The 23,815-nt window shown below is 40.2% G+C and overlaps 1 protein-coding gene across 2 annotated transcripts in view; it reads left to right on the top strand.

Moving 5' to 3' along the window:
* The window catches only part of SPIDR (scaffold protein involved in DNA repair), a 201,638-nt gene that overhangs the window by 50,528 nt on the left and 127,295 nt on the right, over positions 1–23,815 (top strand). For both annotated transcript variants that reach the window (XR_014618243.1, XM_084282627.1), the window contains exons 6-7: positions 2,692–2,942; positions 13,528–13,628. Coding sequence is in view for 1 of the 2 variants with exons in the window: in XM_084282627.1 (XP_084138753.1) it covers positions 2,692–2,942; positions 13,528–13,628 (352 nt within the window). In the remaining variant the exon portion in view is untranslated. The remainder of the gene's footprint in view (positions 1–2,691; positions 2,943–13,527; positions 13,629–23,815) is intronic.

Here is a 23,815-nt window from a genome sequence, read left to right as displayed (position 1 = left end):
AAAGCCGCTTAACTCTTACAACAGTCAGTGGGATTATAATGTGCTTGACTTTAATTACATCCCAAGGGCTTTCCTCATCTGTGTTTTGCATGCATGGAGAACTTCAGGTTTGCATCCCTTTTTAGGCAAACTGGATATTGTAACAATCTGAGTAAAATTAGAGCACTCCTGTAGCAAAAGAGGGCATTGAAGTGGTGTTTTAAGAATGAAGCGTTTGGTTGCTGCTTTTGTACTATTTGAAATCTTTTATTTCTGGCTCCTTTCCAATGTGGAAGGAGTTTGTTTTCAGAGAAATGTTGTTGCCAAGGGACGAATGTTGACTGTGTTGTGTTTAAAACAGAAAAATCACAGGCTGATATGAATTACATTCTTTTAGCAATTCTTCTCTGGATAGCTTTAAAAGGTCCTTCCAATTTCCAGAATACTTAGGTCAGCTCTTAGGACACGAACACAGTGTCTCATCATTTACGTGAAGAATGTTTTAAAGAACTGGCAATAGCTTTATTCATTTTTTTTTGTGTGCACAGTTGAGAAATGTTGGTTTCAGATGATTACACTAATTAATAACATACACCATTAGCGAATGCAGTGATTTCCCTCCCTTTTGCCTTTTATCTTTAAAGTCTTTATCTGAGCCGTTCGTCAGACAACCTGTGTGGAGAGCTGTTAAACAAGTTCATTTATTCTGTGATCAGAGCAGCATTATCTGGAGCAAAGTTAACTTTATTTTTTTTTCCAGTTTCCCATTGATAACATGAATCAAATACTTTGCAGTTATCCATTGGGTTTTGGTTCTTCCAAGGATCAGGGATGAGTTATGGAGCTCACCTGCTCCAAAGAAGGGTTTTGCATGAGTCAGTCCCTGTGGTAGGACTGCTCCAGTGCTTGCTCCACCAGCACTTGAGTTGCTAACCAGCTTACAACAATGGGAGAATGGAACCAAAATAGTAACTGCAAACATGGCTTGTAGGTCAGCTTTTCTGGAGTTTTTCAGGCCAGATTATGCCATTAAAATCTCCTCCAGTAAGCGGCTTGGTTCGTTAAAACATGACTTGAATGAGTTGTGTCTGTGCTCTTATTTAGAAGCAAGCAGTTGTACAGCACTTCTGCACTGCTCTACAAGGATAAATGGCTGTGTGGTTCTCTGACTGATTTCCACATTTATTTTTTATAGAATTTCCAAGTATTTTTGCTTAATATTATTTAGTTAAGGAATACTGGGTCAAGAGATAATTTACATAACAACTGAACTCTGCATAGCTTACCTCAGGGTGCTAAACCTGCTGCCATGCCCTGCCTGTGCGGGAGCCCTACGGGAGAATATGACAAGTTGAGCCAAAGCAGGTGATTTTTCCCCGTCAGCACTCTCCTAATCCTTTCATCTCCCTTTCCAGATTTATTCTGGGGCCTTTGCACCCTTTCCTCTCATCCTTCCTTTCTTGGTTCAGCATGTCCTGTGAATTTCTATGAGAGAGTGCCAGCAAGTTTTTAGGAACCTCGGCTCCACTCTGCTGATAGCACTTGTGGCTGACCAGGGATTGATCCTCCCTGGAACTACGTGGATGTGGCTTGATGGCTTCTGAGTCTGGGATGTACACTTCTGAAACCTCCACTGGAAGCCATAGGCCTGCTGGACATGCATCAACGCTAGCTTTAGTGGTCAAATTTATATTAACAGAATTGTTCAATACTTTTTGCTAGCTATGATTTCTGAGTTTCACACAGAGACATATGTTTATATGTAAACCGCCACAGTATAAGATATAAAACTGTTAGAGTGCCCAAAGGAGGGCTACAAAGATACTGAAAGGTCTAGAGGGGAAGATGTATGAGAAATGGCTGAGGTCCCTTGGTTTGTTCAGCCCCGAGCAGAGCAGGCTGAGGGGAGGCCTCATGGCGGCCTGCAGCTCCCTCACGAGGGGAGCGGAGGGGCAGGCGCTGAGCTCTGCTCTCTGGGGACAGCGACAGGACCCGAGGGAACGGCATGGAGCTGGGACAGGGGAGGGTCAGGCTGGGGGCTAGGGAAAGCTTGAGAAAAAAGTCTGAGAAGCATTTGGGCAACAGTCTCAGACCATTCTCATTCTCAGACACATGGTCTGATTTTGGGGTGGTCCTTTGGGGACCCAGGAGTTGGTCTCCATGATCTTTGTGGTTCCCTTTCAACTCAGGACATTCTATGCTTCTATGGTTTGCCTTGTCAGCTCAAACTAGAGGAGCAAACCTTCCTAGTTACTTGGATCTAGATGCAACAGCTCATCTTCCTTCAGCTCTCCTGCCAGTCATGATCCCTTTCATCATTAATCTCTTTGTTTTCCTGAAAATCTGCTTGAATCCTGACACCTGTTTGGAAACTTCAGATAGACTTTGGATAGAGATAGGCATTGACTTATCTTTTTGATAAATTCTCAAGATCTAGTTGTTTAAAAAAATAAGTTCATCACAGTTTTCCCTCACCAGATGGTCTTTATATTCAGCAGTTCATACTGGCTTAGAAAAGATAAATATGCATTTACAGTGAACTTGTCCAAGTTATATTAATCAATAAATTGTCATTTAATTTATGGATTGCTGGGAAACAGAAATAACTGGCTACATAAATCTGTACTAGAAAGTAAACAAGATTTTTTCCATGTGAATTAGCTTATTTCCTTAGCATTCTGTTTAAATAGCTTTTTATTTTTATTTGTTTAGATGACTCCAACACAAATTTCTGAATATTCATCTGATAATGACAGCGTGGAAGAAGTAGAAACAGAGACCACTAATCCAGGACTCACTAAGAAATTGCAGTCGAGTTTGGCATTGATTATGGGGGAAGTTCCGACAAGACCTGCCAGTGACTGGCTGAAGTCTGCACAGGCCCTTCTACAAACTCCTAAGAAACAGTCGGGCAAGGCCTCTAGAACCCCAGAAGATTCTGCTAAAAAGAAGAAATTACTGAGGTAAATGTTTTGCCTTTCTTAAGGAATTTTTGTATTGTAAATAAGATAATACAAGTTAACTAACAGAAGAGTAGGAACGCATTTCAAGGATAAACACTTTAAAGATGCCAACTCCAAAAACTTTAAAGAATATCATTTATCTGTAAACAAAGAAGACAAGAAACAACTTTTTTTTTGTTTTAAAACTTGTGCTCAAAATTCTCAATCTGAACTCCTTTATACAAATTGATACAGGTTTTGTACTTTTATTGATGCCTTAAGTATGCATACTCTCATAACTGTAACATAATTTCTCTTTTAGCTTGTCATCATTTCATTGCTTTGTGCCTCCTCAGATATATAGTGAAAATATTATACCTCTTACTTTTTTAGTCCTTTCCAGATTTATCAGGGTAAAAGTATCTGGAATACTGTATAAAAGGGGCCGATGTTTAATAGTGCTGAATAGCGCAAAACAGAGCGATAATTAAGCAAAGGTGTGATGTATTTGTTTATCTGAAATTGAGATCTTTTTGACTTAATTAAATGTATTAAAAGATGCAGAAAGAAAACCACCAGAAACTGAGCAGCAGAAGTTTGATGTTCACGATTCATTATTTTCCTAGCTAGCTACAATACAGAAATAGTAGTTTCTTATATTGTATTCACTAAAGTTGCTTTAATTTAAATGATATATGTGAGGGCATGGCTCAAATTACAGAAACAAAAATTCCGAACAGTGCTGCTGTAGATACCAATTGCATCTTTAACAATATGGTTCGTTCTTACACTTTTTACAGCTGATTCAATACAGTAATCAATCAGAAAATGAAGCACTTAAAAAAGCACTTTGGAGAAATAACCATACCTTATTTTTCCTCTTAAAATGTTCTTGGCTACTTCAAAATGTTGAGTGAAGGAACAGATTTAAAAGTTGTAATTACTGAGGATCTCTATACTTACAGTACTTGTGCAATCAAGCTCTACTTACTACTTTAAAAACAAAAAAACAGAACTGTACTAGGTCAGACCAAAGCTTTACTGACAAAAATGCCTGTTGGTGGCCAAAAGCAAGTATGTGTGAAGGTATTAAGAACAAGACAAGTGTATAGTGGTATTTTTTGCCCTGGTGCACTTTGAGCTTTCATCAGTTTACTGCCTTGGGGGCTGAGTGTTTTGTCATCCCTGATGGATTTGTCCAGTAGTGTGTGTTTTTTTTAAGCTATAAAAGCTTTTGGCTGCAGCAATAACATCCCTCGCTTAGGAGCTGCGTAGCTTAAATGTGACTTGAATCTGTACCTACCATCTTCATTTGGTGACCCTTAGTATCAAATATTTTAGTGCAAAAATGTGTTTTTGTAGTAAAAGTACTCTGAAATGGCTATATAAGAGAACAATCAGTGTTATTGATTTATCTATTTCTTTTTCAAATTTTCAATATAGAATGCAATCCCTCCAGAATGGGTAGACAAGGACAGCATGCAGGGGGGATTTTTGGGGTATTTTTGATTTTATTTTTTTAAACTATTCTGTGCTTCCACCTTGGATTCCTTTTGGAACACAGAAGCAAGCAGGAAATTCCTCAGATGAGTTTTGTTTGTCTAATTATTTGCTTGTCCAGATCATTTTCATCTTTTCATTCTTCCTGTTCAGGGCATTAATTTTGTATGTCTCTTTTCCACTTTTCCTTTCATTGTTGACTGAGAATGTTTTCATTTTATGTGCTACCACTGGATATAAGAGTCTGTATACTAGATCGGAGAGCTTAGGTTTTCAGCACCGTAGGCTGAAGACTAGTTTGGGGAAAGGTTTATCAATTTCTTGGTCAATGAAGTGATGATCCCTTCTTTCTGCTTATATAGCTAAAAGCTGTATAGCAGTTGTTGGCTTGTCCCCTTCTTTTTTCCCCATCTCTACTGCAGGTTGAGACCACAGCAGAAAAAGCAATAAACAAGGGAATTCATCTTGCAGGCTGGATCTGGTCCATGGTTTCCCTTCCCACTTGGACCATTGGGAACTATGCAGTGCGTGGAAAAATACTTCTGCTTAACCAGGCTTATTTTTATTTTTTTTTTCCTCCAAGCTGGTGTTTAGTGAAATCAGGGTTGACAGGAGGTGTTAAAGTGATAGAGCCATGGTCTTTCTGTGTGAATTCCTGTGAGAGAGGTTCAAATCCAAAAGCAGATGGTTTTAGTATGTGTACTGGGTGGAGAAGTCCTGCTCTAACTGGAGTAGGCTGCCTGTGTTCTCCTTTCCACTTTTTAGAAAACAACAATATATTTTCTATTTTATTCTCTTTGCCTTTTGAGGTGACTACAGCTACTTCCAAAAAGTAGAGAGAACATAGAAACTCTGGCTTTTATTTTCTGAGAAGGTCTTATACCATGTGTAACAGTCTTCCAATATTATTTAGTTCTGCTGCTGTTTGCATTTATATTCTCATTATCTGATTGCAGCTATCTTCCTATTACCTCAATGACTGCATTTTTCTACCCAACCTCTCTGCCTGGGATGCTCTTGGTCCTAAATTGGAAGGGAGCAGTTGACCAGATGGGAGGAAAGAGTGTTATTTATTTGATCCTATTAAAGATAATTGCCATACTCTACAAAAAAAAAAAAAAAAAAAGATCTAACCTAAACAACAAATCTTCAGAGGTAAGCCGATTATTAGAAATTAGCTTAATTATTCATTAATGCTGGGGTTAGAAATTTGAGTGTAATAGCAACATGTTGGAGTGGAAAGAAAATGAGAAGCACACCTATCTCCCCAGAAGAAACATGCAACATGCACAATGCTGTGATGGGTGAAATATGAAGGGGCACGTTGCAATCATTCTGTCAGTAGTTTGTGGGGCTTTGGAAAGTGATTAGCATCTGCACAAAAGAAAGACCCAGCTTAGGGAACTTTTCCCTCACTAATTGTCTGATCTATTCTGTGCCTTCTTACCAAATTCAAGCATCTCTTCATATATCCACTGTAATATTAGTTTCTGTTTTCAAAATTGGTTTACGTGGAGACTGCTCTTTTTTCTGCCAGTATTTGCAGGGTAGAGCTGGATAGTCTGTGTAGCACTGGTATTCAGGGCTCTTGGTGGCCATGGTCAGGTTCTAGATCTCCCTGAAGGGCAGTGCTGTAGGAGGTGCCAGCTCTGCCATCCTAGTAGCAAAAAGAAAGATTTCTTTCACTCACAACCATCAAAACAAAGCGCCTGGACATCCTCACCTTAAACATCGGTTTTATGTGCCATCTTGAATAGCTATCTTCCTTTTATTTAAATAGAAGTGAGAATTAGAGGGAGTGGAAGTAGTATAATTTTCCAAGGTATGCTGAGAGATAAATGTCAATGTACTGCACTGATGAGCTACTAAAGTAGCTGGTGAGGAAGTGCTAATAGTGGTATTTGATACAGAGATAAATTGGCTTGGTGATTAGGTCAAGAGGTATTGGTTTTAGATGTTCTTGCCCTTTTATTCCACCACAAAGTTTCAGTTTCTCAGCTTGAGTCAACATTGCATGGGAAAATTATGCAAGTGATTTGCAGACCTAAGGGTGAGAGTATATACACTGCAAATAACCATTTTCAGGAAGCTTTTTTTCAGATTTTGAATTAATGCTAATAATACAAGGTAAAATGTATAACCTGCACAGTTCCAAGTCACTCAAAGTTCACATGTTAAAGAAGAGAGAAATAATGTATTGAAAGTCTCGGTTTGTTCCATGGGTTAAACCAATAACTGTGCTTGTTCAGTATTTGTAAACAAAAAAAATTCAAAATGTGTTCACTCAGCTTTTCTTGTCTACAAGAAGACCTCTCTTAAAGGCTTTATGAATTGTTTGTTTTTTTCTAGTAAAATTTTATTTCCATTAGCTAAACAAAAAGTCTGGCTTTCAGTGCAGGAAATGGATATCTGAAGTTATATAACGTTAACCCTACTTCATCTAAATCTGTCATGCTGCAAGAGCTTTTAGTTGTGAAGAGTAACTGCTTTGTTTTGGGGGAGGGTGCTTGTTTTTTTGTGTGCATGTGTGGTTTTGTTTATTTGCTAGTTTTATGCTCTTTAGCTTAATAGTGAAATAAAATCTTAGGAAATTCCATTTTAATTATCTTATAATTATATATTTAAGCTAGTAGATCACTTACAGATCTCATCTGCTAAAATTAACTTGCCTTATCAAAAGAGGGGAAAAATACAGAATGTCCTGGTTCTGCATGCAGTAAAATGGTCACACAAGGCCAAGTGAGGTCCTGAAAATAAAGGAAAATGCCAAGGGAGGAAGGAGCTGGCACAAACGACAGCAGGCTGTAAAATAGGGTCTGTTTTTTTCTTACACACATCCGTAAGCAGCATGAGGGTATAACAGCAACACATAAATCTCTGTCTCTTACGCGCTGGTGGTGGCTCTTGAAAACGGTACCTTTGTTCCACATACGTTTTATGGAGGTGAGCTTCTTTGTGGAACAGTTGAACAAAGAAATATCAAAGAGACCACACAGACCAGAAGAGACTTTGGGCTTATTTCTTGAGAGAGGCTCCAAATCCTTGAACTCATAAGACTGGAGGTCTGATAGCTGTGTGTTAGAAATGATCATTTGTGTTACAGTACAGATCTTCGTTTTCTTTTCATTTTACACGTCGGCGTGATGCTGTTCATTTGATGTGGAAATTGTGGTTTGGGAGAAACATTGATTCCTTTCCAAGGGAAAGAACCCAGAACTTGTAGCAGAGCACAGTTACTGAAGAAGTTTTTTAGGGAATTAAAATGATTGCTGTCTGCTTGTTCTATCACATAGGAAAAGAACTAGTGCTATGCCTTGGTTGTGCATGTCCACATCTAACAAACAAAATTACCCCAATGATCATGTTAATGGGGACTCATCCAAGGTGAATGTTTATAAATCTAAGCGTTGAGCCAGAGTTTGAGTAGGGCTCATGCGTACACCAAGTTATTCTTTCAGAGCCCTTGTTACCTCACCAAGTCAACAGCTGCTCTCCTGCACTGGAGAGGAGTGGGCCCCATATCTTACATATGTACCCATGCTGTTTTTTACAGTAAAGGGGCACGGAGTAGTGACTGTCAGCGCTAGCAATTAATTTAAGTGAGCACCCCCTGGAGTGGAATTGAACAGCTGACTGTTACAGAAATAACTTATTTTACTAGTTAGCTTGGAAATATTAGTAGAGACCTGTCATTGCTTTGAAAGGAGAAAACCACTAACTGCTCAGTCCCAAGATGGATATATGTAAGTAATCCACAGTGTTTTGAAGTGCATGGATTTCTGAGAGTAGCGTATCTGAGGAGGCGACTTAGATGTGTAAGTGTTCACAGTTCTTAAATTGGAATTGAAGTCTGGGAAGGAGTAAACTTATCTAAATCTAATTCTATGGGGTTATTTTTAGTACTTGCCGTGCTGAATTAAAACTTCATTAAATAAACACAGAAAGAGTTCTAGCAATTAAAAAAAAAAAAGATTGAAAAGGGCTTTTTAAAAACACAGCCTACTCATTAATGCTCTCTTTTTTCCATTTGCTATTAACCTTCTTGGAATTTTAAACTAGGGATTAGCACTATGTGGCGATGTTTGACAGAGGGTGGTACACTCATAGAGTCATCAAGGTTGGCAAAGACTGCCAAGCTCATCCATCCCCATACTACCACTATCACCCACTAAACCATGTCCTTAAGCACCACATCCAGCCTTTCCTTGAACACCCCCAGGGATGGTGACACCACTACCTGTGCCTGACTGCTCTTTCTGAGAAGAAATGGCTCCTCATTTCCAAACTCAACTTCCCCTGGTGCAACTTGAGGCATTCCTTCTTGCCCTATCACTGGTTACCTGTGAGAAGAGGCTGACCCCCAGCTCCCCACACCTTCCTTTCAGGCAGCTGCAGAGAGCAATGAGGTCTCCCCTGAGCCTCCTCTTCCCCAGACCAAACACCCCCAGCTCCCTCAGCCGCTCCTCACAGAACTTGTGCTCCAGGCCCTTCACCAGCTTCACAGCCCTTCTCTGGACACGCTCCAGGGCCTCGATGTCCTTCTTGCAGTGAGGGGCCCAAAACAGAATACAGTACTACAGGTGCAGCCTCACCAGAGCCAAGTACAGAGGGACAATCACCTCCCTGTCCTGCTACCTGCACTATTCCTGATGCAAGCCAGAATTCCCTTGGCCTTCTTGGCCACCTGGGCACACTGCTGGCTCATGTTCAGGCAAGCATCAACCAGCACCCCCAGATCCTTTTCCTCTGCACAGCTTTTGAGCTACTCTCCCCTGGGGCTGTAGCACTGCATGGGGTTGTGGCCAAAGTGCAGGACTTGGCACTCAATTCCCTCATCCAAATCCTCAATAAAGATATTAAAGGGGATGGGCCACCACGCTGACCCCTGGGGAACACCACTGGTGAACAGTCGCCAGCTCAATTTCACTCCATTCACCACCTCTGTCTGGGCCCAGCTATTCAGCCAGTTTTTAACCCAGCGAAGAGCGTGCCTGTCCAAGCCATGGCTGCCAGCTTCTCCAGAAGAATACGATCTTTGTGGAAAGGAGCACCTCCAGAAACTGAGCTTTTGTACTTGATGCTGAGTTATATTTTGGTCAGCAAACCTGTGTCTTTCACATGGATATTGTTGAACATGGACCGTGGAGTATTTCAACAAGCTCAGTTTTAGTAGGGAAGTAGGACGTGGACTTCCAATTGTTGAATCTACCTTAAGGGATTTTAAGGGTCAAAACAGTTGTACTAAGAGTTTCCTGATTAAAACTAAAAAGGTCGTGAGTAGCAGAGATTGTATCTGTGCAGTTTGGCTTCGTTGAGCAGCCCTTGCATTAACAGTTTGCCAAATGCATTAAATTTGCTCACGATAAAACATTATTTTGGGGTTAAGTTCAAAGCGCTAGTCAGTAAGGTATGCATCTCAGATTAAAGTTTTTGTTGTTTAAATACAGACTGTCAGTTTCCTTGATTACAGAAATCATAATTAATAATAAAAATATATTTGCCCATTTATATATACACACACAATCCAGATGGTGGGTTAGCCATGTAGGACAGTTAAATGCATCATAAGATCAAAAAAGGGATCTGGATATTTTTCTCCAGCCTCCTTGAGGCAGCTGGGTACATGAAGAAACTGCAACGAGACTTTGCGTTGTGGAATCCAATCTCCACCCTTTGTGCCAACAAAACCTCTAGTATCTGGCAACCCGAACCAAACACACAGCGCTGAAAAGCTAGGGCATTTTCAGAGGGAGAATGCGTGGACAGTGAAAAGAAAAAAAATATTTATTTTGTGTTACCAAAAATAAGCAAAATGCCCCTTTCTTGGATAGAATATATGCTGAAGAATGCCTGCTAGTCCCAGTGAACCGAGCTAACTACCAGAGACTGACTATAAAAGCTCATTAGGTGTATAACAATCCACAGGGGTGCAACTGGGAATAAAGTAATAGTAATTTCAACAGTGTTGCTCTTCTCAAAACATGAAATTTGTTCTTAACGCTGAAACTGGCTCCTGCTTAGCATCACGCTCTGCTTTGTGTAAGCTTTGTAGCTCTGTTATCTCTCTCATCTGCTCACAATTTCTCACGGCGTATACACAAACATTTTGAACAGCGTGGGCACCTGTCTTATATGAGAAGACATTAATAGTTCTCAAGTGTCGCCGTCTCAAAATGTGTCAAAATATGCAACAGAATGCACCTTTTTTTTTCTTTTTTTTTTTTTTCCATTTTCTTAAGTGCTAAAAATGGGTTGATTCTGCTGGTTTTGGGGCAATGTTTAAATTTCTTGTTTCTACATTTTAGAAGAAGGGGGGGGAAATGAACCATAAACTACCAACTCTCTCTTTTGCCGTCAAAATTCCTTTAGTGCATGGCATGTCCTTGAACTGTATTTTCCAGTTTCACAACGTATGAAAGACGGGGGAGGGAGAGAGGGGCGGAACAAAAAAGCAATGCCAATGGCTGGATGAGTACCTCTCAGAACTACGTTGTTGGTTATATTTGATGTTCTGCAACCAGGCAGGTGCAAATAAATGCCTTATTATGTTTGCAGTTTAAACTTTTTTAAAATGCATTTTGGAATTGGAATAGAAGGATAAGTATTAACAACTATCAATTTTATTAGCCAAGGGGCTGCTAAGGAAAGACATGGTTTTATTTTTCATGGACCTTGTGGTAACTGCTGTCCTGATACAGATCCGCTTAGCAAATGTGCAGTGAAGTCATGTCAGAGTAAGACCTTGCCTGGTAGGTATATTAGGCCTGAAACAAGAGGTTTTTTTTGTTTGTTTTGTTTTGTTTTGTATTGTATGCTTCTGTCATGTGCCATGAAACCAGGAACTTCGTCATGCTATGGAGTGCTTCTGCCATAGATGGAGCAATATGGCTTACAACCATAACCCTCTTCAGGGGAAGGGGGAAAATCAGACTGAGGTTTTAAGAGCTGCTCTTTTGTGCAGGTACCTTAAGCACTGTAAGAAAATACATTTCTTTGAACGTTGTCTGTGGAAGAAATGAAATAAGGTTTTGGAACACTTCTGCTGAACAGTTTTCATCCACCAGAACAAGTTTTTGAGCTACTCGCTCTTTTCTGTATTGCTGTAGTCCAGCCACAGGGTTCAGTTGCAGACCTACCCATGCAAGACTTCAGCAAACAAGCAAATTCAAAATGCATTTAGCAGCTGTATTTCTAAATGTAACTCAAGTGAACCATGTTCCAGCACGGCATGGGTAGATGGTGCAGCCGAGCTGAATGAAGAGCTGCATCTGAGAACAGCAGCCGGGCAGGAGGAGGAGCTGGGTGGGCAGTTGGCTGGTGTTTGTGGAACTGCCTTGTCCTCAACCACAGGGCTGCAATAAGGCTTGAGTGTCAAGTGCTCAAGTTTTTTGGGTAAATTTGCCTGAGCGGGGCATTAGCAGCAGACAAAATTACCCTGTAAGAAGGTCTGTGCTTAATTTGAGCCTGCTGCGTACCAAAGCACCCATTGCACTTTTCTGTACTAGTTACCCATGTGTTTTAAAATCCACGTTGAAAGCAGGATTAAAGAACATTGTTAAGCTTCTCTGTAAGTTCATTGGAGCCCAAGGTTTCCTAAAGGTTTTTGTTTGTTCTCCTCCGTAACATAGCAAGTCATGTAGCTTGTGGGTTCTTTATCGTGGGGGTTGGGGAATTCTTCGGTCCTCTGAAAGATGCTAAGTTAGAGTCTGAGTTTCTCTTCCCTGCCTTCACTGTGGCCATGGAAGAGACTGCAGTAAGATAAACTACGTAACTTTGACAAATCATTCTGGGTCAAACCTGGCTCCTGTATTTCCGAGTATTCGTTCTGTGGGCTTCACTATGACGGTGTTTTGCCGTGCTATCCAGCAAGTCCTGTGATAGTTATGGTTTCGCAAATTAGATAGCTGCTCATTAGAAAATCAGCTGAGACTGCTAATTCATTATCATATAACCTGTTGTTTTCTCTGCAGGTGAAATTGCTGTTAGTAATTGCTAACCAGAGAGACTTTTTACAGGCTCCTTGAAGTGCTGCTTAGCCCTTTTAGTTCCTTCTTTGTTTCCACAGGTGTGGCTCCTCCCAGTTTCTCATTTGCAGCATGAGCTTTACCAAGCTATTTGATCTTTGTTCTAAAATAATAGTAATAATAATCCCATTTATATGCACTCATAAACTGGCCTTATTCTATTTTTGTTTGATTCCCAAACTAAGTTTACCTGAGGACACGGTTCAGCTTAGTGGAAGCCTTTATTGATATATACTAGATCTTGTAGGGAAACTTACACTTGAAGGAAAGAATAAATTGCTTTTTAATGCAAATAACTTGTTTGAAGCCAAAGAAAAATGCTCAAATACTCCCTTACTATTCCAAAGCTCATTGTAACAGCCCCAAAACAGCTTCCAACATGCTCTTTTTGGTTTTAAAGAGGTAAGTTGACATCTCCTGAATTTGAATCCAAGGGTAGGAGTTGCTTTAGTGTTACCTTAAATGTCTGTGCTTTCGATGCCACTCCTCTGCTCCTCACCTTGGGAATGCTAAATTAATTCCATCTCGGAGAATGTTCCGACCACTGAAACTGCGCACTTGACCCAGCTTGTGAAATGAATCATAGGGTCAAGTATGGGTAAAAGAATATTTCTGTGATCACTCCTTGCCAACAGACAAACAGATCTGTGAGGAAAAAAAAAAACAACCTGTTATAACTGGTGGTTACACTGAACCAGTTAGGGTGTTTGTTTCAAATTCAGAATTGTCTGTAGTAGCTATCGTGGTATGTGCATAAGAGCAGAGAAAGTGCAGAGGAAGAAAGTGGGAACCTTTCTTTACAATCCTTGTGCTGGAGACAGTTCTGAAAGCTTTAAAGACTGTGGACACCCAGATAGTGGAAAAAATGTTTTGTTGTGTGTATTGACCCTAACTGTGTTTTATTGGGAGTGTATCCACTGGAAAATCAAAATGAGGAGAGCTAATCTGTAAAATGTAACGTTCCTGTATGTTTCTGTCTCTTAGGGTCAAAGCATACATATTCCATATGTCCTATGGCTTGTCACTTGGCAAAACTGTATCCTGCTTCTTGGCAAAACTGAGCATTCCTTTATTCTCTGCAGGGGAGGGCTGGCTGAGAGGTTATGTCGGCTGCAGAACAGAGAAAGATCTGCCATTAGTTTTTGGAGACATCAGTATATTTCAGATGCTAAAATCCCATCAGGTAAGAACTGTTAATACATACACTATTACGTGGAAGTACATGGATGCATTTATGCACAGAGCCCACAGAAGGGTACAACTGAAATTTAGATCCTCTCTGTTTTTGCTTGAATTGGGGTTAAATTCTCTTGAGTGTAAACCATCATACAGAGCTGAAATGGAATATGAACCCAAAAGACAATGTCCTAGTCCTCAAAGCATTTGAGTATAAGGGATAAAGAACTTGTTTTAAATAGCCTTGATCTACTAAACTCTTCAGAACTTCTTGCTTCCCCACATCACTTGGGAAAATGATGTTTCCAGGTGGTAAGACAACTCAAAGTTTATTTTTTTGAATGTGCAATTTATTTATTTTTTGGTTCTTGTTGTTTCTATATTGCTGTTTCTTCCTCTTTCCTTGACAATTTTTCTTTTGTTTGAAGTCAGCCATGTTCATGGCTAATTGCTGGAATTGTGGATGACAGCAAACATGAACAAACAGAATGCAACTGTGAAATGAGCATGAAGTATAACTGTGGGGCGCTTCCCTTAAAAAGAAGGGGTGGGAGTTGCACTAATTAGTTGTAAGTGACTAATAGCACCATCTTTCAGTAATATTTCTTAAGAGATAATAGGTTCATAGAGTCAAAGTGTAAAGAAACATTTTTTATCAATTTGTGTGTGCGTGAATGTAGGTTATGAAATTTCAAGCATTTATTCTGTATTAAGCCCAATAATTGTTTCTGGGCACATATTAACTTTGTTTATTTTCCAGAAAGTCCTCTGGTCTTAATTTGAAAACATGCAAATGGGGGAATCTATCACTTGCCTTGAGGCCTTGAGAGCTTGTCCTTAATTCCACTCACATTTTGATTTTTTTTATTTTTTCTCCGAAATCTGAGTTTGTCTGGCTTCAGTTCCCATCTTTTGTTTTATATAAAGCCTTTCTCCATTAGATTAAAGAGCTCTTTAGGGTATGGCATTTTCCCTCTCTGGCACTCGTATAGCAAAATCATGCTGCCTCACAAGTTTCATAAACTAAGCAGCCTGAACTCTTTAATGTTCTCTGCAGCATTTTCTCCAGTCGTCAAGTGATTTACGTGGCTCTTTACTGCACGCTCTCAAACTTTTCAGCATGATCTTAGAAACAAAGGCAGCTACTCTCTATGTATCCCTTCAGTTTTAGTCTCATCCAAACCATCACCCAGATCCTACTGACTTCTGAGATCCGCTTCCCCACTCTCTAGTTACCGTTTGTGTTTCTTTTATCGAGATACAGGAAAATAATTGATGAAACCATTTAATAGTGTGTTTGCTTTCAAATCCTGCTGACACTGCTGTTAATTATGATTTTCCGCTTATGAAAAGCTCTAACTGTAATTCACAAAGTTAGTTATCTGAAATATTTTTTTGCATTCCACTGAAAGAGCACGTTATTGATAGTGAAAATGTCTGTTATTTCATAAGAATGTTTTATGATTTTAAGTCCTTACTAATTCTGAAGGAGTCAAACCCAAACTGTTGACTAAAGCTGGTCTCAAAGTTTCTCACAGCAGCATTAGAGAGCTTATATCCTGTGATCACTTGCATGATGCATATTCAAGATGTGGAATGGCACAAAATATATTTTTGGTCTTAATTCCTTACTTTTTTGCACAGTGATTTTGCCTACATCTGACATCAGGGTAGCTGTTCTCCATTTACTGTGAGTCACATTTTTTGCCCTTGCTGAACATCATCATCTTTTCTGTCTTCTGGAATTTCCCTGGTATTTGAAGACTTACTAGAAAGTAATATCAGGGACTCAGAAATGCCTTTAGCCAACTCTTTTCAGAACTGCTATGTTGAAAATCATGCAGGCATGCTCACTAAAAACTAATCAAGCCTTCTACATGTCGTTTATCCTCGTCCTGAGTTACTAATGAATAGGAATCTACTTCCACATCCTTATGCAGTATGAGGACATCCTCTTGCTTTTTCTGAAATAAAGAACAGAAACTGATATTGGTTCTTTTTTTTTTTTTTTTTTTTTTTTTTTTTTTCCCCAGTGTTCTCTATGGCAATGGATCTGCAAAATGGCTCATATTCTTTTTGTCCTAGCTTCCCATGTCATTACGAAAACTTGTGTTTGGCTGCTCACCAGTCTGCTAGACGTTAACTCTTAGGCTGAAATATTCCATGCTAAACATCTGCCCCTGGCTGGATTCCTTTCTTTGATTCTTTTTCTTGCTTTCTTTCAGAAAATGAGTCAGAATTAGTTAGTGTTTTCTGAGAAAAAGGCTATGGGGAAAATACCTTGTTCTATTCTAAAGTACATTTTTAAAATTCAGGTGAGTCTGTCTTCAAGATGATTTAGTTTTGGCAGCAGATGAACAGCTTCTGGGATATGCCTTTTACCATCCTGGTGAAAATGTGCAGGAATTTGGGCAAGTTAGAAATCTTTAGGGCACTGCTTTATGCTACATTTACCCTGCAAACATTTGCCAAAGCATAAAACTAAATTTCAGAAGCGTGCTGGACATAACACCATAATTTAGAAATATACTTCAACTTCACAACCTACTTACCATTTCCAATAGGCAGTCCTTATTCCAAAGCGTGACTATGACAAAATTATCAGTAAAATAGCTGTGATAGTATTTGGGAGATACTTTTTTCATCCAGGGCAAAATTAGTTTTTCATAGTTTTGTTCTTAGAATAGTCAAACAGTTTCATGTCACCAAAATAAAATTGTTGTTTCGTTGGGAAAATGTCAGTCTGAATGGCTGAAATGTTAGTAGTGTACCTAGATAACCTTACAATTGCTTCTAGTCCAGAAATGTGACGTGTCAGCAAAGTAAAAGCCTACCACTTTCATCTTTTTAGGTTCACACTAAGGGTCTCTCACTGATCTGAGATTCTTCTTGGATTTATTTCCCTGTGTTTTGCCCGCTAATATTTCTAAACCACACAATTTCCAGGACTGCTTCTGACTTCTGGCAGCAGAAGTAGAGGAAAGAACTTATCAAATAACAAACTCAAATGATCTGTCGAAGGAGCCTGAAGATTAATGTGGAGGGTTGAAGTAACCTAGTTGCTGCAGGAGCTGTCAAGTCATTTTGGTTGTTCCATAGACATGCAGACCAGGAGTTCATCGTTGAGGTAAAGAGGAGCAATTTCAAGTGAGATCAGTCTGAAGTCTTACTTCCATTTGAGACTTAAGGAAAACTGTTTCCAGAAGTATGGGCCATTCCTCTCTTCTTGTTGAACATTTCATCTTACAGAATTTTATGCTATTGTTTTGCTGGTTTTTGTTGGTTTTAGGTTATATCAACAACCACATTATCCAGAAAAAAAAAAAAAAAGCACTTTTTTTTGGCTTTAATTTTTTGAATTCCTTTGTTTGCTCCTGTGACCTCTTTTGGTAACTAAGAATTGTGGTTTGGCTGCCTCGTGGTCACTGGGATGAATCACTACCTCAGAAAAGAGCGCCTCCTTTCAGCATGCATCTTCTGTTTATTTTTTTTGTAGTGCTTAGGGGGTCTCACTTTTGTCTGAATCATTCCTCAGGGCAGAAGAAGTTCTGTGCTTTCCCCATTTGGACAATTTTGAAGTGTTAAATTCAGCACCCTGTACTGGGTGGGGTGTGTGATGGCAGTCTTTCTGAAACTGCAGACAAAGATGGAAATGAGGATATCATACAGCAGAAAGAAGTGGGGGAAGAAAGCCTTTACTCTTAATTGGATCTTCCTGATTGGTAATTCCACTTCTGTAATTAACCTGACCCTGTCACTTAGGGCTGAAAGGAGGCACCATAGAAGCTTGCCTGCACTGCACAGCGCTAGTTGGACGCTCCTGTGGTTTGGGGTGTCGGGCTCTTCTCCATAAGTTCTTAAAAGCTTGTTCTTCACAAGGTGTAACAGGGAGGCTAAAAGGTATACAGCCATCATAAGAGCAAGGCTCCCTTCAGTCAAGCTGGTGGCTGGAGAGTGCTGTGTGAAAAGGTTTTGAAAGCATTTGCAAGCTTTTTTTTTTTTTTTTTTTTTTTTTTTTATTTCCCCTCCTGTATTCTATGCTGCAACTTCCCTATGAAGTTTCCTGTTTGGGCAAAGTGATCTGGACAGTTGAGAGAGAGAGAGAGAGGAGGAAAAAAAACCAAACCTTAAAACCTTTTCCTGTCAACATCTGCTGGTTATGTGGGGATTGCATGAGGCAGAAGGAGAAAAATAGTGCTCTTCTGAGTTACGTTCTGAAGACTTTCCTGTCCATAGGAGAAGACACAAACAAGATTTAAAACAAGCTCCTGCTGATTGTTTTCAAAAGTAACTTCTGAAATCTTACTTTCTCTACATTTTGTTTTCTGCTCTTTGTTTTTCTTGCAGTTATTCTCAAAGCAGCTCTTTACTGAAAATGCCGACACACGTTATGCTGTAGAGTTTGTAATCTGATATAAGATAACTGGAATTTGTTGGTCTGAGGTTAAGATTTGGGATGAACGTTTTGTGATTGGGTTACAATTGAATTTGAGTAATAAATTGATAATAACCCCAAACCATCAGCGTTTCCTTCGAAACAGCACAGCTCCTTCCTCTTGTGGGGAAGTGACCTTCAAGTGACTGAAGCGAGAGGAACACGTGAGGGGAGGAGGGTGAAGCCTTGAAGATGAAGATGGGGTTTCGTGCGTACTAGTGCGTTTTCAGGGAGGCTGAAGGGCTTACAAATGAGGATATAAACAATCACTCCCCCACCTTCGAGTTTCGGTGACTAGTTACGATGTGGGGAAAGAAAAAGATGTTAGCAGCTTGGATGTGATGAGACTTGCACAAAGATTGATGTCTGTGGATGAAGAAAACAGGGATAGTCCTTAACAGGCTTTCCTTTTACCATGCAAAATGTTTCTGTAAATGCAAAAGTCTGAGCTTCGTTAGCTATTGCTTATTTTCTTAGTTCTTGATAATTTCATTAGTTACTAGTTAATACTGTAGTTTAGAGAGATGGCAAGTGGCCAAATTTCTGTTTGTCATTTTTTTGCTAGCCAAATGTCTGAACTTGTCACAGCATTGGGAGGGAAAAATAAGATGTAAACTTGTCTTTTTCAAGCAAGAATTCTTTGTATTGTTTTTGTTTTCTTGTGAGAAACAATAATGGCATACACAAACACTTTAAGTAGCTTACATATGTTGTTATAAAGAATGTGTAATGTTTAAAGTAGGGCCAAATTCAGCAGCGTCCTTTTAAATTAATATAGATGTGGCAAGAAGCCATCATGCCTGCAAGACTTGGTATGTTTGGGAGAAAAATCTTTTTGAATGGCTTCAGAAGTTACCAGCCCAGGAAGAATAACAATATGTATGGATGGTAATAGCAAACAGATGTTTCTGTACAGGCTGTGAAAATGTTGGAATCTCAGTGCTGCCTCCTGGCTTTAAACGTTGCCTTTTGGATTGGAAGGGTCTGCTCCCTGTATATCAGCCTGCTGAGTTTGTTGTGCATACACCTGCAGGCTTTTACGTGAAGGAGAAGGAAGAACGATGATGGGATGCCAAGCAAAAGTACACATTTTCTTTTGATTTATGCCTGTGATTTGACATTTTATACTTCTGACACTTGAGAATGAAAGTAAAACTTTGTGGCCTGAACCAGAAAATGTAGGCTTGGCTATTCATCCACTGCAGATAGTGAGTGCTGTCCCAGGAGGGTGTCTGCTACTGCAGTTTTGAAACCTACGTTGGACAATTAGAAATTAAATATTGTTGGGACAAAATAACGCCTTCGAAATAATAACTGAGGGACAAATCTGGAAGTGTGTTGCTAATTGGCTTTATTAAACAAGGCATAAATTGTTTTTTTGGTTTGCTTCATACTTCCATAATGCAGATCTGATCAAGCCATCAGAACGAAACACATTTGTACTTTCATTCTTAGTACAGTAAGTACTGTTAACAACATTAATTGCACAAGATTCTGTATTTTCAGTGGGAAATGGTACTACGTAAAAGCTTTTAGCTAGGATTAATAGAACTTTGATCTGAGTGTAACACCTGTATTTCTTGTAGTTTGTATTTCTGAAGAACTTGCCATTTAACTGGAAGTATAACTTAACTTTCCAGATGCATTATTTAGAAATACGTTAGGTACAGTACAAATCTGCTTCTAAACTGCACTTCATATATATGATTTGTGTTTGATAAATCTGACTAAAAGTAATAGTAATTTGTGTAAAAGCATCCGTCCTTCTCCCTTATCATTCAGATACCATTAAGTTCAAGAATCGTATGCTGGTAAGAACAAATACAGGCTGTTCTGAATGCCTTTGCACAAAAAAAAAAATACTTGTTAGCTATTTTTTAAAACATAACATGACTTAAAGCAATCTCATCCTTCTCTTGGATTTTCTTATGAGTTTATCTTGTGGTTGTTTGTGGTTGTTTTTTTTTTTGTGGTGGTGGTAACTCTACTTGTCTGAGTGTCATTTTTAATTGATTTGAATGGAAGGTACTGACATACTCTTCCTTCTGCATCTTACTGTGCTTACTTTGTTTATCTTTCATCCACATGACTTATGGTGCAAGTCTTGTGGCTGAGGAGTTTGTGGAGCATTCCTTTCTCTGATTGTTACTTTCTCATTCTGGCTTTGCGTGGTAGTTCACAAGTATGTTAACCTAGTAGCTGAGCATGCTCTTTATTAACAGAGACTTCTCACTGTTGCAGTAATAATGCTTTCCACTATGCTGTTCTTCATGGTCCCATACGAGTAATTTTTTACCAAAATGCTCAGTGAAGCATAGTTGTTAGCTGTTTAACTGAACAGATTTTTCTGTGTTTGTGAGATCTGTGCGCTTGTAATTCACTATTTTCAGTATTGGTACTTCGGCCTTCATGAAAACTTATTTCTACCTTGTGTCACATATGTTTGTTACATTCAGACTGAAGATGGGCACATCACATCCTTCAGCCCTGTGGGTATGACATGTTCTGCAGACATTGCAAGATTTGCAAGAATGGAAAATTCAAAAATTCAGAAGTAACCACTGCCATAAATCCAGCCTGCCTTTGGTTTCACAAATTTTTTTGACCTTGCTGATACTGCTTTTTTTTTTTTTTCCCCCTTCTGTTATTGTTGTTTCTTCTGTGGAGACAAGTCCTTTTCTCCTCCTCCCTAGAGAGGAAGGTTTTCTGTACAGGCAGTGACAGCAGCGCAGTGTCATCACAGCCCAGGAACGCCCAGTGTTGGAAACTCCATCTGCTTCCTTCCTCTCTGAACCATGGCAAGCTTGAACTGACACGCACAGAGGCACATTGGGTATCCCAGCTAGCACACTCAAATCATAGAGAACACAGCAACTTAACCCCACCCCTGCTTTCTGTTCAGGCGTTACACACTCCTGCTTGTTCTCCTGAAGCATTTATCTCCATCCCATAGGTCCTGCAGGGAGTAGTACTGGAGCTCTGTCACCTTACTGTGAAGAGAAATTGCTCCATATGAGGGCTTTCCATTCAAGACCACAGGTGCTCTTTTTGAGCACTTGATCAGTAAGTAACATTTTAGCAAAATTCACTTGAGCAAGGCGAAATTGCACGTAGTCTTACTGATGTCAACATCTGATGCGTTTCCCTACATCGAGTCCAATGGACCCAGTGCTTGCAGTGTGTTCAGCTTCCCATCTCTGTGCAGCAAAAGAAAATAGAGACTGCGTTAAAGTATGCAGTCCCCAAGAGACCATCATTTCTATTTTTTTCTCGTTTGTATGTCTCATTGGTAGTTATGGAGTTATTAAAGCAAACTTCAGAATCATATTTCAGGCACCGAAGCCAGAATGTCTGAACATCATTTTATGTTAGGGTTGTGCTCCTCTGTGTTTTTACTTTTCTTCTTTCAGAAGTTCGTTTTGGTAGTTAAGAGTCAATGCAGAATAGCTTCCTTCTTAGTCTACCTCCTAGGCTGCCCTTGGTGTGTCCAGTGAGTGCATCCTTCATGAGCATGTGCATTCAGCGTTGATGCAGCTCCGTGGCTTAAACATGGATGTCTGCTGTGAAGCCACCTTGTTAGGTCTGAAGATTGTCAGGAGCCTTCACTCTGTCAGACACCGTGGAGTCGTGCTGAACTTTTAAAAAGGTTCAGCATCTCAGGGTCCACGATCTCCAAAGGAACACAGATTTTTTTTTTTTTCATTTTTTTTTTAATCCTCCTGGAATTCAGGGTAATGCAAAACATCTGCAAAATGTTGTGTTAAAACATGTGTTTTGCTGTCAACGTATAAACTGAGGGGCAACATCACCCTGCGTGCTGAAGGAAGTAACAGAAATTAAAGGAACTGACCAGGGAAACAGATGTACTGAGTGGGAAATTTGTCTCTTCATTTCCCATGAGTTTGAAATATCACTGAATCACAGAATCACGTAGGTTGCAAGAGACCTCCAAGATCACCTAGTCCAGCCTCTGACCTAACACTAACAAGTCCTCCACTAAACCATATCACTGAGCTCTACATCTAAACATCTTTTAAAGACCTCCAGGGATGGTGACTCCACCACGTCCCTGGGCAGCCCATTCCAATGCCTCACAACCCTTTTGGTAAAGAAGTTCTTCCTAACATCCAACCTAAAACACTCGTGGTGCAACTTTATCCCGTTCCCCCTCGTCCTGTCACCAGGCACGTGGAAGAACAGACCAACCCCCACCTCGCTACAGCCTCCCTTGAGGTACCTGTAGAGAGCGATAAGGTTGCCCCTGAGCCTCCTCTTCTCCAGGCTGAACAAGCCCAGCTCCCTCAGCCGCTCCTCGTAGGACTTGTTCTCCAGGCCCCTCACCAGCTTCGTCGCCCTTCTCTGCACCCGCTCAAGCACCTCGATGTCCTTCTTGTAGCGAGGGGCCCAAACTGAACACAGTACTCGAGGTGCGGCCTCACCAGAGCTGAGTACAGGGGGACGATCACTTATACAAGCCAGGATGCCGTTGGCCTTCTTGGCCACCTGAGCACACTGCTGGCTCATATTCAGCCAACTATCAACCAATACTCCCAGATCCTTCTCTGCCTGGCAGCTTTCCAGCCACCCATCTCCCAGCCTGTAGCTGTGTGTTTGTTGTATAGTATTCTTGTGGATGAACTGAACTACTTCATGGCCAGGTTCCACATTGGAGTGAGAGAGCAATATACCAGAGGTGTCATCTGGAGTTAGGCAATTAACGTGGGACATGAGAGTAGATCTGCTAAGTGTTCAAACCAAAAATTCATCTAGCTTAGGATCTCAGCAGTGGCAAGAGCTATCAGAATGCCTAGGAAAGCTTAGAACAGGACTAACAAACACTTCATGTTACTTTTTCAAAATATCCTCCCAATTTGCAAAGATCTCTGTCTCAGGGACCGTCTGAACTAGAACTAGTGACTCTGTTCCTAGTCATTCTGAATTAGTATTTTTCCTCCTACCAGGAAGTTACTGGTTGTTTTTCTGAACCCATGCATAAAACGTAGACCTGTTTTGATCGCATGATCTGGAAATGCCAGGCTTTCTTTTTCAGAAAGTATGACCAAGATCTTTGCCAAATTTGTTCAATTATCACTGTTGGCAAAAAAAAAAAAAAAAAACTTTTCTATTGGATTTCTAAAGCTCTACTGGCAGTAGCCGTGAGTGGTTGATGTCCCGTTTGCCTGATTTCTTCATCTGTCTCTGAGGAGGCTGAAGTTGTTCCTGCAGTGTGTCTGTGCATGCTGGTGGGGCAGTGCTGTATCTCCCTTACATTAGGGATGCTGGATGGCTTCTTGTCAGAGCTTCTTCTCCCTCAGCTATAGGTGAGGGAGGCTCTTGTCAATAACGGAGAGGTTTCTCCAGAGCCACTTCCCTGCTGAAATGCCTTGTTCCTCCCCCAACTAGCTTCTCCTGCAGGTTTCACTTGTTCTGGACCTCTTGTGAGATCTGGAAGAATTCATTAGTTTCCTCGCAGTCCACCTAGCAATGATTTCTGTTTGTTGCCTTCCAGTGATTTCCACTTATTGCAACAAAGTGTTCTGCAGAGAGCTGATCGTGTTCATGGGTGAAAACTGACCCAGCTCATCACTGGTACCTGACTTGTCTTGTTGATCACGGGAGGGCTGGAGTACTTCTAAAAGCCCTCAGTCAACCAGATTTCAACTAGATTTATCAGTGCTTTTCTTTCTCTTTGTGGCTTCTCAAGCTTTGTGTATCAGGGATTGAATTTACATGTGACACTCCTGGGATGTATAAGCTCT

The sequence above is a fragment of the Netta rufina genome (genome assembly GCF_964035555.1).
Source record: "Netta rufina genome assembly, chromosome: 2".
In the NCBI taxonomy this organism is placed as follows: domain Eukaryota; kingdom Metazoa; phylum Chordata; class Aves; order Anseriformes; family Anatidae; genus Netta; species Netta rufina.
This window is presented reverse-complemented; position numbering and strand designations above follow the sequence as displayed.